We start from the raw sequence: 13441 nt of genomic DNA on the forward strand, positions 1-13441 counted from the left end.
CTCGTTACCCCATAACTATTGCATGCTGGTGCTTGTAGAACTACAAGCTCCAGCATACACATGGGTGTCCATGCATACTTGCCCATGTAGTGCCACAAGTGTGCAATACAAGTGTTGCCAAGTAGATGACTAATAAAAGAGTAGTGCCATCATAGATAAATAATGAAATATTAGTGCTCCTGTTGAAAGGTCAATAAATTATAGTAGCCCCAGCAGTATTGAAATCAATAATAGTGCCCTCTTTGTATCAATGAATATTGCTACCATAATGAAGAAATGAATATGGCCTGATCATTTCAAATTAAATCTTGGCTCTCTACTACTTACTTAAATCTTTTTTTTTTGTTCCAAAGTAACATAAAGTGAAGATGGATAATCCATATATGAAATAAAAACCCCAAACATTCCTGTGGATGTAATGGACCTCTGCTCCTCTGAAAACTGCATGCAACGTGTGGCGGTTTGCAAACTTAACACAAAATCGCCCATTAGTAAATCTACTGAGAGTCTGAGATTTCCTGATGGCACATATTACTTTAGGAAACTACAAATATATTAGTTACTGTAATAATTCAAATTGTTGTAGATAAATAGAAATTTAAAATATATAACATGTAAGCACAAGTAAATAAGGTATCTGATGACAGAGCTTTCATAGTCGAGCTACTGATTATTTAAATATAAAAAAAAAAAAATTGTAAAAAAAGAAAAAGCTGTAATACATATATGATGACAAACTGAAATCTAGACACACCATAAAAATAGGTTGCAGCTCTGTAGCTGTCATAAAACTACAAGTCCCAGCATGCCTCGTTAGCCTATGGGCATTCTAAAGCCGCTATCGAGAAACAGGATACTGCAACTTCTGATCTATAAACAAAAATAAAAAGTCATTGACTCCTAAACATCGCCCCCCGTGCGCTTGGTTATCATATAAAATTATTATTGACAATATTCCCAAATCAAAGATGGCGGCGGAAGTATTTTGTGGAAGCTTGCCAGTAGTCAAGATGTCAGAAGACTTCCGGACGGTGCTTTGTTTACTGCGTGACGTAGATTACCGGTGTCATGGCGTCTTCTCTGAGCGGGATGTTCTCTAGTCAGCCGCCCGGTCCTCCACCTTCCATCCAACCTGGGGCCAGCTCCGGTCTCATGTCCACCCCTCCCGGGGGGAAGAACCCCAATAACACGCTGGTGGATGAGCTAGAGTCCTCATTCGAGGTAAAGCGTTTGGTCCCGGTGTCACTGTTAACATTTCACCCCTGGTAACCGACCACACATTTCAGGGTCATTTGGGTATTTACAGGGGTAGCCCTGCAGCTCTTTATTAATGAGGATGGGAGGACTGCTGTAGGTAGATGTCATGCTTGACCATTATCCTGGAATTCATATGCTCTATTGAGTTATATATTCCCCCTACTAGCCCCTTTCTTCAAAATGCCAAGCCTATGCTGAATAAATGATGTTGGTTTCTTGTTGTATAGTCACACTTCTATTTCTGTACTTATATAATTATGTAGTGTGTGCTTCTATTTGGATTGTTATGGACACCGATTCTATACCAACATTTGTCTTCAAAAAAGAAATGCCAACTAAAGTGGGCGTACATTAAAACCAATATATACAATATAGTATGCTGAGTCTCTATAAATACTTATTTCTCATTTTCCCTTTTAGGCTTGTTTTGCGTCCCTTGTCAGCCAGGATTATGTGAATGGTACAGATCAAGAGGAAATCCGCACTGGTAAAATCTAGATTGTTTTATAGCATGTTTGAGGCATGACTGCTAAGGATACCAGCCACTTAGATAAAGCACAATATAGAGCACACTTTTCTTTTTCCTTCCTCATACAATTATGCTAACTTATTATGCCCATGCATACAATATATAGTCATGGACACCCTCCTACTCTGTTTGCATTGGTCATAGATAATTAATTTTGTTTGTGTTTGCACAGAAACTAGTCTTATGGACTAAACCGCATTATCGAGCACCTGGCACATTCATCTTGATGGTTATGTGACTTGCCAACAGCTCAAAACAAGCACTTCTGTTTTTTTTTTCATATCGTTCACTAAATCTTTATATTGTAAATTCTAGTGAGCAGGACCACCATTTGTTTTACCAGTCTATACCCTCATATTATCTTCTGCATTGTACAGCGTTGTATAATACGTTGGTGCTATATAAATAATGGCTAATCATTTTAATATGACTTTTTTTTCTATATGCTGTTTGATGCTGGTGTCATTAGTATAAGTGAGGTGGTTCAAGTAGTTAATATTTTTATTATCTTTTATCTAGAAAGATCCAACATATTCCGCAGTGCTGTACAATGGGAAGGTAAACATATATTGATTACAATTCATTACTGCAATACACAACGTGACAGGAGACATGGAATTAGGACTCTATCTGCTAGAGGGAACAATGGGGAGGGTGAAGAATTAAATGTTGGGAGGAAAGTTCATGGTCTGGAGATGCCTGGATGAATTCTTCATGGTGAATTTAACAATTTTGTTTTCAACTTTTTGTCAAATAAACATAACAGCTTAAGTATATTCTGTCAAATGACTTTTATAGCATATTTGATGTTTTGTTTTTTACAATTTTGTATAGGAAATGATCAGACATAGATACAAATTCATTTAACAATGTTATTACCCATGCAATTAAGTTAATCCCAGAAATAAACCTTTTAGATATATTCAGTGAATCCCCTATATGTCCAATGTGTGTTTCGCCAGCTGACAACCAGGCTTAGTTTCACTTAAACTTAAGTTCGCCTATACAATCATGAAATGTTGATGCAAAAAATTTATAATAACCGACACAAAGAAAAATAAATCAATTATTTACTTAACTTCGATTACAAATGATCAAACAGGTAAATGCGTTCTGAACAGTTCAAGGAAATCCCAAGCACTTGTGTCTACGTCCACTGGAGATATTTAAAAAACAAACAAAAAACTTCTGTGTAGACAGGTCTTTTATACTCAATAAGAAAATACAATAGATTGCAGTATCATTATTTAAGTGTACAGTATGTAATCATTTATATATGTTATCATTTTAACTGTAGGTGGCAGAAGCACAAAATAGTCAGTTATAAAAAGATTTTTAATCCTCAAGGTAGAAGTCCTTAGCCAGTAAATAAAATCTTTGAGCCAGCAGGGTCTTTTAAGAAACTGGAGAAGATCTTCTACTAATATCAACAGAAAGGAATCCCAGAGCTTAGGCACCAGGGTGTAATAGGCCTGGATTAATCCCAGAGGCAAGGGAGCCAAATATATACTAGAACATACACTATATGGACAAAAGTATTTGTACGCTTAACCATTACACCAACAGGGACTGTAATGACATTGTATTGAAATAAATATACTTTAATATGGAGTTGGTCCCCCTTTTGTAGTGATAACAGCTTCCACTCTGCTTGGAAGGCTTTCCACAAGATGATGGAGTGTTTTTGTGGGAATTTTTGCTGATTCATTCTGAAGAGCATTTATGAGGTCAGGCACTGATGATGGACGAGAAGGCCTGGCTCGCAATCTCCGCTCCAGTTCATCCCAGAGGTGTTCGATGGAGTTGAGGTCAGGGCTCTGTGTGGGCCAGTCAAGTTCTTCCACATCGAACTCATCAAACCATGTCTTTGTAATCCTTGCTTTGTGCACTGGGGCACAGTCATGTTAGAATAGAAAAGGGCCTTCCCCAAACTTGCCACAAAGTTGTAAGTTTAGCATTGTCCAAAATGACTTGGTATGCTGATGCATTAAGATTGCCCTTCACTGGAGATCAGGGGCCTAGCCCAAACCCTGAAAACAACCCAATATCATTATCCCTCCTCCATCAAATTTCACAGTTGGCATAATGCAGTCAGGCAGGTAATGTTCTCCTGGCATCTGCCAAACCCAGACTTGCCCATCTGACTGCCAAACAGAGAAGCGTGATTTGTCACTCCACAGAAAACATTTTCACTGCTCCACAGTCCAGTGTCTGTGTGCTTTACACCACTCCATCCGACGCTTGACATAGGTCTTGGTGATGTTAGGCTTGCATGCAGCTGCTCGGCCATGGAAACCAATTCCATGAAGCTCCCGCCACACAGTTTTTGTGCTTACACTAATGCCATTGGAAGTTCGAAACTCTTCTATGAAATCAGCAGAGCGTTGGCGAATTTAACGCACCATGCACCTTAGCAGTTGTTGACCCAATTCTGTGATATTACATGGTCTTAACTTCGTGGCATAGTTGCTGCTGTTCCTAAATGCTTCCACTTTTTAGTAATATCACTTACAGTTGACCGTGGAATATCCAGCAGGGATGAATTTTCACAAACCGTCTTGTTGCAAAGGTGGCATCCTATCACAATACCATGTTGAAGTTAATGAGCTCTTCGGAACGACCCATTTTGTATCACAAATGTTGGTAAATGGAGACTGCATAGCTAGGTGCTTGATTTTATACACCTCTGGCAACAGGTCTGATTGAAACACCTCAATTCAATAACTAAAAGGTGTGGCCACATACTTCTGTCCATATCGTGTATATACGGTCTGCTCCTACATGTATGCCAGATATTATTAAGCAATAGAGTTTATTAAGATTCTCATAGAAGCTATGATAGCTACAGTTATGGGAAAGGTTGTCTAATCTACAAATGCTTCGCTTTATGTTATTGAAAAAATTTAAAAATGTTTGTGCTGTAAAAATAACTGTAGTAGTATTGTGTGCCAGCTTTAGTGAATGAACCTGTTCAATTACTTTGCCCTTCCTTTCTCAGCCGTTGACTTGTCCTCTCTTCCTCAGGTGTTGAACAGTGCATTCAGAAGTTCCTGGATGTCGCCAGACAAACTGAATGTTTCTTTTTACAGAAAAGGTTACAGCTGTCTGTGCAAAAGCCTGAGCAAGTTATTAAAGAGGTAAACTCAAACCAAAGATGGAATTAATAATGTATTCTCCACCAGCTAGTCGGTGAGGAATAATAGGTGCATCCACTGAAATCAATGGAAAACACTCCCAATTATTGGGTACATTGTCTCCTGGAATTGCTCATCTTCAGGGCTGTATTAATTGAATTAATCCCACTCTTTTCCTCTATATCCGTAAAGAAGACTACCAAAACTTAAAATTTAATTTTGGATGGCATTCATACTGTTAAGCTAAAATGTGGAATTCCTTTACCTGCTGTGGACAGTTTGTACTATCTACTGGGTCATCAAAGCCTTCAGTGATACTGCTCTATACTACTAACTACATGATTGACAGAGACAATAGTGTTGTCTGTGCCCCTCCCTTGTGAACTTTCTAGTGCATGTGAATTAGAAGCTAACGGGAGGAGCACCGAGAACACCATTGTCTGTTTCAATCAGACAGACTGTAGAAGTTTAGCTCATAGCAGTGCTGGACCACTGAAGACTATAGTGACCCCATCATACTGGTATCAAATATAACTCTGCATTTTACCTGAACTCCACCAAATACTATATTTTACATTTTGGTGGAGTTCTTTAATAATTTACTGGGTGATAATACACAATAGACTTTTCCCGTATACATGAGGTAAAGCTTAGCACTGCATACTTACAAAAATATTACCTTTGTGTCTGAACATGCTATAAAACTGGAGCAGTGCTTTGTCTTCTGGGAAAATGGGTTTGGAGTGTAGAATTTATTAGGATTTTTTTTTTTTCCTTTTTTTGCTCCTACCAGTCTATGTCCGCTTCCTGCACACCGTGGAGACATCCATTTTATGGGCTGAACTAATATTCATGGTAATGTTGCCTATCAATTCAGTAGGAACCTGTACATCATGAATATGTTCGTCCTCATGGATATTAAGGAGGGACCCCTGCAGATCAAACAGTGTTTGAGTTCTCCTTTAAGCCAAACCATAAACCGCATCCTAGAGTTTTGTGCATGTACTGTATGTATTTAAAGAGTGAAAACTGCAAGCCATGCAAATTGACATGCATGAGGAGAGTAGTGTTGAATAATATAAAGAAATGAATAACATAGTAAGGGAATATAATTGATGAGTTTTCCGCAGATGTCAGTGTCTTAATACATTGCAGTATTACATGGAACTTTCATACAATCTTTTCTTTGTTTGTGAAAGGATGTGACAGAGCTGAGAAGTGAGCTGCAGAGGAAGGAAGCGTTAATCCAGAAGCACCTAACTAAGCTGCGGAGCTGGCAGCAGGTTCTAGAGGACATCAATGGTCAGCATAAGAAGCCCAGTGAGATGGCACAGGGACCGCTCGCTTACTTGGAGCAAGCTTCAGCCAATATCCCCGCTCCTATGAAGCAGACGTGACATGGGAATGTTCGGGCTGATGAAGGTCATTCACGTGGTGTGCCTCTAGGACTTATTGTATAGAGCAGTGGATCCCAAACTTTCTCAGTTCAAGGCACCCATAGGATTTCCATAATTTTTTCCAGGCACCCCTAAGCCAAAATACTTACAAAAAAGTCCCCTGCCTTGCTTACAAATGGCCCTTGCCGAGACACCCCTGTGAGATCGCCACGGCACCCCAAGGGAGCCACGGCACACAGTTTGGGAACCACTGGTATAGAGCATTTTTCTTTTCTAGTTAGTTTTGTACTGTATATTGAATACTAGCATAATAAAAATATTTTTCACGTCAGAAAACAAAAAAAAAAAAAAAACCTTAAACATGTTGACTCTTATTCAACTTTATAAGTAAATATTTTATATTTCTCCAAGTTGGTATTCTATGAAAATTGCATACTACCAAAACCATATAACATTTGTGGATGTACTAGCAGATGCACTTTCTGTCTTCAGGAAGTGCAGAGTATTAAGATGGACCAAAAGCAGAGGATCTCAGCACTGTCTCACTTGAATCTTCCTTAACCAGTGATGGTGTGATTGGTTTTGGTACTGTACTGTGAGTTGCATCGTTATTGTAGACTTATGACTTGATTGATAAAAGAATCATGTGCTTCTGTCTCCTGAGATTGATGTGTGTTGTACTTGGATTCACTTCAGGACTGTTATAAACAAGGTTTTGATGGTTATATTTGAACGTCACACTCACTACATGTGTATTGGCATGCGGTCCTATTGTCAGTTGCTTCCATTATTCTCTCTGATCTATTAGTTTTTTTGGATTAATGAAAACTGGAGCACAATAAGAAAGTTGTATTTGTCATAGTAACCAACCATATTTGATTGTGTGTAGTTTTGAAAATTAAAATCCTGCATATTCCTGTCTGCTATGGGCAACACCAAATTTTTCCTCTACCCCTCATTTTTATAATCCCCTTTGGTTGAACATTGCTCTAATTTAATTAAGAGGAACAGAGAATAAAGAGTGGTTATTTATGTTTGGGGCACATTGAGGAAAAATAACTTATGCTGTAAATGATTTGTAGAGACACAGCTCAAAGATGATCTATTACAACCTCCATAAGGCTGTATGGATATATAGTGTTCAGGGCTGATCATCAGGAGAAAATGAGAAATATGGGTGTGGGAGGAGGGGAATCCATCCTGCTCTGTGATGATGGACATGGGTATTGGTAAAGTGTAACTGTATAATGTTTCCATATAGGAGAAGATCATCTTAATCTATCTGTATTATATTGAATCCCTGAGCAATCGTGTTATGCTCAGATCTCCAAAATACATTATTACTCTATAGAGGTTTGCGAGATGATGAAACTAAGAACATAAAAATTAAGGAACTTATAGATGGTCAAAATGGAAATCTGTTTGTACAGTTTACACTTGTCTTAATGAGTGCGTATTCACATAACATATGATTTAACATTTCATTCATTGACTCCATAGATTACCGGTAGTTCATTATATATATAGATAAAATGTAAAGAACACCTCCCTAATTAGTGTTATAAAGTGTGAATTAAAGAATAGGGCTTATTTGTACAGATGCCTAATTAAGTCAACATATAATCGGATGTCCTAAACATATTAAGCACATGGTAAAATCATGACTCCCTTTGTGATCATAGTATAATTCAATTTACAGTACTTGCATCTGCCTGTGTATAGAAAAACAATATTAATGGCAACATGTTCATAATTTTTGTGTTTTTGTTACTAATTCTTATACGATTCCTGGTGCTTTTAATATTAATTCAGTTATTCAAACTACTTATTGCCAGCATAGAGTAAATTGTTGGCAACGTGTTTGATACGTATTTCATAAAATTGGGATATTGATGATATGTAGTATTACTTTATATCTACAGTTTAGTAAAAAGTGTCATTGGTGATCACTATAAATGTCATATTTACTATATGGGGATGAAGTGAATAAAGGTCAAATCTTATAAGTATGTAAGTCCCAGTGATCAAGCTAAATGGGATATGCTTATGGTGAAGTAGACAATGTTACAAATGATTCATAATGAACTATACGGTGGTAGGGGGAAGGGTCATAAGTAAAGAGGGTTAATTAGAATTGATGTGTCCGTGAAGGCAACTTAGTTACGTTAACTATAATTGTGAGTAATACATGCATAGTATCTGATGTGAGGTGATAATAGATTGGAGTGATAGTGAAATGTGAAATCAGTGCTCCAGGGGGAATGATCTTATAATAGGGATATTTGATGGTCTCCTAAAAGTGGGGTAAGTATTTACGTTAACTTATCAATAAAATCAATTGGAATACTTATGTAGTGAGAGGTCTATATGTAAAAAAAAACCAAAAAAAACCGAGTGTTATATTTTCATTTACACTTTTTAGGCATTACACAGTCCATTGGAAAAATCAAAAGTAATTCTTCAAAAGTTTTTTATTTTATATCAATGTCTTCTTCTCTGATGTCGCCTTTAATCCTCTGCATGCCAAATGCTTGTAGTCATTGATGATTGCCTTCATGATGTCTCAGAAAACGCTTAGCAATTGGTGTCAGAGGTTTGAGTTTCTTTTGATCAGTAACTGCATTACAGATTGTACCGACATGTTCTAACATACTCTGCTTTAGCATTCTTTTAGTTTTTCCACATATTTCAAATTATACAGACATGAGACAGTAGATTACATGTTGGGTTCTGCAATTTATAACCTCTTGAATTGATTTAGTCTGGTTGTTTCTGTCCCAAGTACTCTTTTGTAGTCTTATGAGACAGTTTACAAATTTTAAAGATCCTTGAATATATTTTCTCTTCTGATGTTTTGTTGTCAACTGGTTGCATACTGGAAGATCTTTAAGGTTTACGTGGTCTCCAGCTTATGCATATTTTGTTTTCAAGTACCGTATTTCCCCATGTATAGGACGCTCCACTGTATAAGACGCACCTATTTAAATCATGTGAAAAAATTGAGGATAAACATTATCCTCAATTTTTTCACAGAGTATTTGTGCATCTTATACAGTGGAGAGACTACGCTATAGTGAATTCTGACTTACCCTAGTCAGATGCTTCCTCTGTCTGGTAAAGTCTTCTGTCTTCTCTCCGTCTGATCCTGATGCTGGAAACCCGATTAAGGTCCTCTCTGCGATGTCCGGATGTCCTTTCAGGACCTTGACAATCCTTTCAGGACCTTAAGGTCCTGAAAGAATGCCTTTTAGGACCTTGTCAAGGTCCTGAAAGGACATCCGGACATCGCAGAGAGGACCTTAATCGGGTTTCCAGCATCAGGATCAGACGGAGAGAAGACTCTACCGGACAGAGGAGTCATCTGACAGGGTAAGTGCTACTACCCCTGTATAAGACGCACCCAGTTATTAAACCCAAAATTTTGGGGAAAAAGGTGCGTCTTATACATGGGGAAATACGGTACCTTAGTTAGGTCAGTGTCCATTTTTCGAATTTATAAAAGTTTATTGGCTTCTGTACAATAAGTGCCCACAAATCAGATTTTTTGGGGTTCCTTCATCTTTCTTATTGGGATGTATTAGTTCATGTCGTTGAAATTTCCCGTCATGTTGATATGTTTTTTTGAAGTAGTTATTGCTATGAACCCCTGGTTTCCAATTTTTATTTTGAGTGCTAGTGCTTTGTTCAAACACATGATCATCAGAGCAATTTCTGCATTTTCTCAGATATTTACCTTTTGGGATAGCTCTTGGTGTGGCTATGGGGTGTGCGCCGTCATGGTGGAGGATACTGTTGGTTGCAGTGTCTTTCCTGAACATATCTTTAAGAATGTTACCCTCTTCATCAATGATTATTGAGAGATCAAGGAAATGCACCCTTATTTGGCTCATGTACATAGTTAGCAGTAGGTTGAAGGAATTTCTGTTAAGAATCTCAATGAATTCTTCCATTAACCCTTGGCACCCTCCCAAATAAGTACATAATCGATGTATCTTAGCCACATTAAAATGTGGTTGGTATATTTTTCATGGGATTTGGTGAAGACGTATTTCTGATCCCACTAGCCTAGATAGATGTTTACATAGGTGTGAACTCAGGTGCTCCCCATCGTAGTACCCTGAATTTGAAGATTTTTTTTCATCAACTGTGAGGAAGTTCCATGTAAGCATGAACTCCATTAGTGTTACCAGCAAGTTGTTAAATTCACAAATGTTCATGTTCAGAAAGTATTTGATCGCCCCAGTGCCATTGTTGTGTTTGATACTAGTATAGAATGCCTCAATATCGCATATCACAATATTAAAAGTATTTTAAATAAACATTTATAAACACTACAAACGGACAGGGACCTAACTAAGGTACTTGAAAACAAAATATGAATGAGCTGGAGAAGACCACGTAACCTTACAGATATTATAGTACTAAAAATATTATGAACCAACATATGGCTATTATTCTTTTTCTATACACAGATGGATGTAAATACTGTAAATTATATTATAACAAAGGAAGTCAATTTAGACACACAATACGGTTAAGACAACTGATTATATGCCGACTTAATTAGGCATTTGTAGAAATAAAGCATAATATTTGATTACACTTTATAAGACTACTCAGTAGAGAGATAATAGTAACAAGGCAAAAGTAAATGCTTTTTGTAATATACTGAACTATGTATAGTGAAAGGCTTTTAGTCACCTTTTGGTTCCAAATCCACCTGTACAGTTTACAATTAAATTTATATTAATATCAGACTTTTATTAAAGGAAAACAAAACTCACAACAGGAGTAAAATGCAGATACCTTTTTATTCATTCATGTTTGAATACATGATCTTAATTTCTACCAGAACAAAGTACAGAAATGTATATTAAAACACAGAACTGTAACCTAAATTACCAATTAACCCTGCTATTATTGAGCTACAGCTTATGAAAGTTAATTTTTAATAAAGCACATGAAATGAATAAGATATAAAAGAATTGTCAGTTCGGTAAGCATTAATCAAATAATGACAGTCGTACATTTTGCAATGCTACATTTACAATTTGAGCCACCATCTACTATTTTGAATATATTCGTTCTAAATCACTAAAGGTGTACCCTGCACGGTCAGATTTTTCTGCCACCACCTATTTCTCCATCGTAGAATTGTGTAACATTCTTGATTTTATTTGTTTTAAAGAGGACTTCCGCCTATAGCCCCCCCACCAGAATTTTGTTGCAGCTTTGTTGTAGTTTAGGTACAGCATGTGCCGTATTTACAGCACATAATGCATACTTGCCAACAATGTAAATCCTGAAGGGGAGGTAAAGTGTTGGGGGAAGTTGTGGAACGATTGCATCACTATGGCCACGGCCCTGCTGTGCAATTTCACAATTTGTGGCATTTTGCAATGGGGGGGGGGGGGGGTATGATTAATATGATCTGTGTCATTAAGCACCACCTCCTCCCACTTCAGTGGTGAGGTGAGTGGATCTGTGAGGGAAGCCTGCTCTTCCGGGAGTCTATGTAATTCGTAATGTCTGGGAGAGTAGGCAAGTATGACATAATGGAATGTGTATTAAATTTTGTTCAGGCACAGAAACTGTTATCTATCAGTGGATATTTCATATTTCATTCAAACCATTTGGTGTCAGGGTGTCAAGTTCCCGAATCCAATATCGCTCCCTCTTCAACAGTTCTGTCACATTTGTCACCTGTTCAATTACTACCAGAGCTACATCATGTATAGAATGGTTGGGCAAATTGAAATGCTTAGGAAGAGTCAAGTCCTTTTTACGGTTTATAGTGGACAAGTGGTCAATGAATCTCCTTCGTACAGAGTTGGAGGTCTGTCCAACGTACTGTTGCTTACATTTCTTGCATGTGATAAGGTAGATGACGTTTTTTGAGATACAACTCAAAGTTTGTGTGAATTTGAACTCTGTTTTTTTTCTGCTGCTGGTAAATGTTGTGGTGCTTTCAATGTAATTGCACACAGAACACCTTATATCTCCGCAGAATGTGCAGCTGGGTTGTGAGTTATGAATGGAAGTCAACGGAAAGCATGAACGGACCATGAACTTCGCCAGATTAGCAGGCCACCTGCAATTAAACACACATATTGTAGTTGAAGACAGTGAGTTGTGTATTTATGTCTGTGTTCATCTAAACTAAATAGATGGAAACTTAATGTTGACAAAAGTAAGTGAACATGTGGGAACATAAAAGGTATTTTGAATTGAGTTCTAGCTGAGTTCTAGATCTTTTTATTTGTAATGAACATTTCCTCTATTCCTGAATATCAATTTGAACATCATATAATATGCTACACTTGAAATACTGTGTATTACTGAAAACATAATAGCAAGAGGAAAGGAGCTGTAAAGTAAAAAAAAAATGTGGCATCCATTAAAAGCACATTATATCTGGACAGAGAAAATCAATATTTCTCCAACATCCATTGGGAGACTCTGGTACCTGGTACAGGCAAATAGTTGTCCATAGCGCCTCCCCTTCTATGCCCCTGTCCTGTAAGGCCCTTAGTTTAGTTGAAGTGTCTGACAGTGTAGAGGGCATTTTGTCTAGGGCTGCCATGGCAGCATTTATTACAGTTTATTTTAATTTTACTTTAATTTTCAAATTTACTTCATAGCCGCATAAGTCAGCAGAGGCAGCTGGAAGCAGAGCAGCGCATAGAATTGATGCCTGTACACTGACAGAGCATGGGATCGGAGGTACATGGTGGAACCTGCCTGGGCTAGATCTCTAGCCAATTCTATAGCTGAGCCAGCTTGCTCAACTGGTCCATACTTGGGAGGGTTGTCCTTCCCTGATTTACAGGGAATTTGGCAGATCCAGTGTCTGTAAGATTGAGGGCATGCTTAAGTCCATTTTTGTGGTGGCAGAAGCCTCTTTAAGGTCTGCGTTAGCTTCTGCTTGGCTGAATAAAGCTGTTGAGCGCTGGTAAAAACAACTTTCAGAAGGCTTATTAACTGGCAAGCTGGGTTCTATATTGCTCATCTCAAAGGAGTAAATTCAGAGCATTATGGAGTACTTTGGAGAAGTAGCTCTGGATGTGGGACTTATTGGTGCTAGGATCTCAGCCTCTGCATTTTCAGCTTGTCTGATCCTCTGG

The 13441-nt window shown here is 37.8% G+C and overlaps 2 protein-coding genes across 3 annotated transcripts in view; one reads left to right on the forward strand and one right to left on the reverse strand.

Annotated features, from left to right (window-relative positions):
- Positions 1-1017: 1017 nt before the first annotated feature.
- On the forward strand, positions 1018-6980 carry MED28 (mediator complex subunit 28). 2 transcript variants are annotated; one of them, XM_075194703.1, is made up of 5 exons: positions 1018-1221; positions 1678-1744; positions 2306-2344; positions 4811-4923; positions 6120-6980. In XM_075194703.1, the coding sequence occupies exons 1-5, from the start codon at positions 1069-1071 to the stop codon at positions 6315-6317; spliced, it is 570 nt and encodes a 189-aa protein (XP_075050804.1). In that variant the 5' UTR covers positions 1018-1068; the 3' UTR covers positions 6318-6980. The 2 variants fall into 2 exon arrangements, with proteins under 2 accessions (XP_075050804.1, XP_075050805.1); XM_075194704.1 differs by lacking the exon at positions 2306-2344 and having other exon boundaries at positions 1021-1221.
- A 4129-nt stretch (positions 6981-11109) lies between these two features.
- LOC142136838 (uncharacterized) overlaps positions 11110-13441 on the reverse strand; it is a 166380-nt gene continuing 164048 nt past the window's right edge. The window contains exon 23 of the mRNA XM_075194705.1: positions 11110-12408. Coding sequence (XP_075050806.1) covers positions 11931-12408 — 478 coding nt within the window. The 3' untranslated portion in view covers positions 11110-11930. The remainder of the gene's footprint in view (positions 12409-13441) is intronic.

The sequence above is a fragment of the Mixophyes fleayi genome, chromosome 1, assembly GCF_038048845.1.
Source record: "Mixophyes fleayi isolate aMixFle1 chromosome 1, aMixFle1.hap1, whole genome shotgun sequence".
Taxonomy (NCBI): Eukaryota; Metazoa; Chordata; class Amphibia; order Anura; family Limnodynastidae; genus Mixophyes; species Mixophyes fleayi.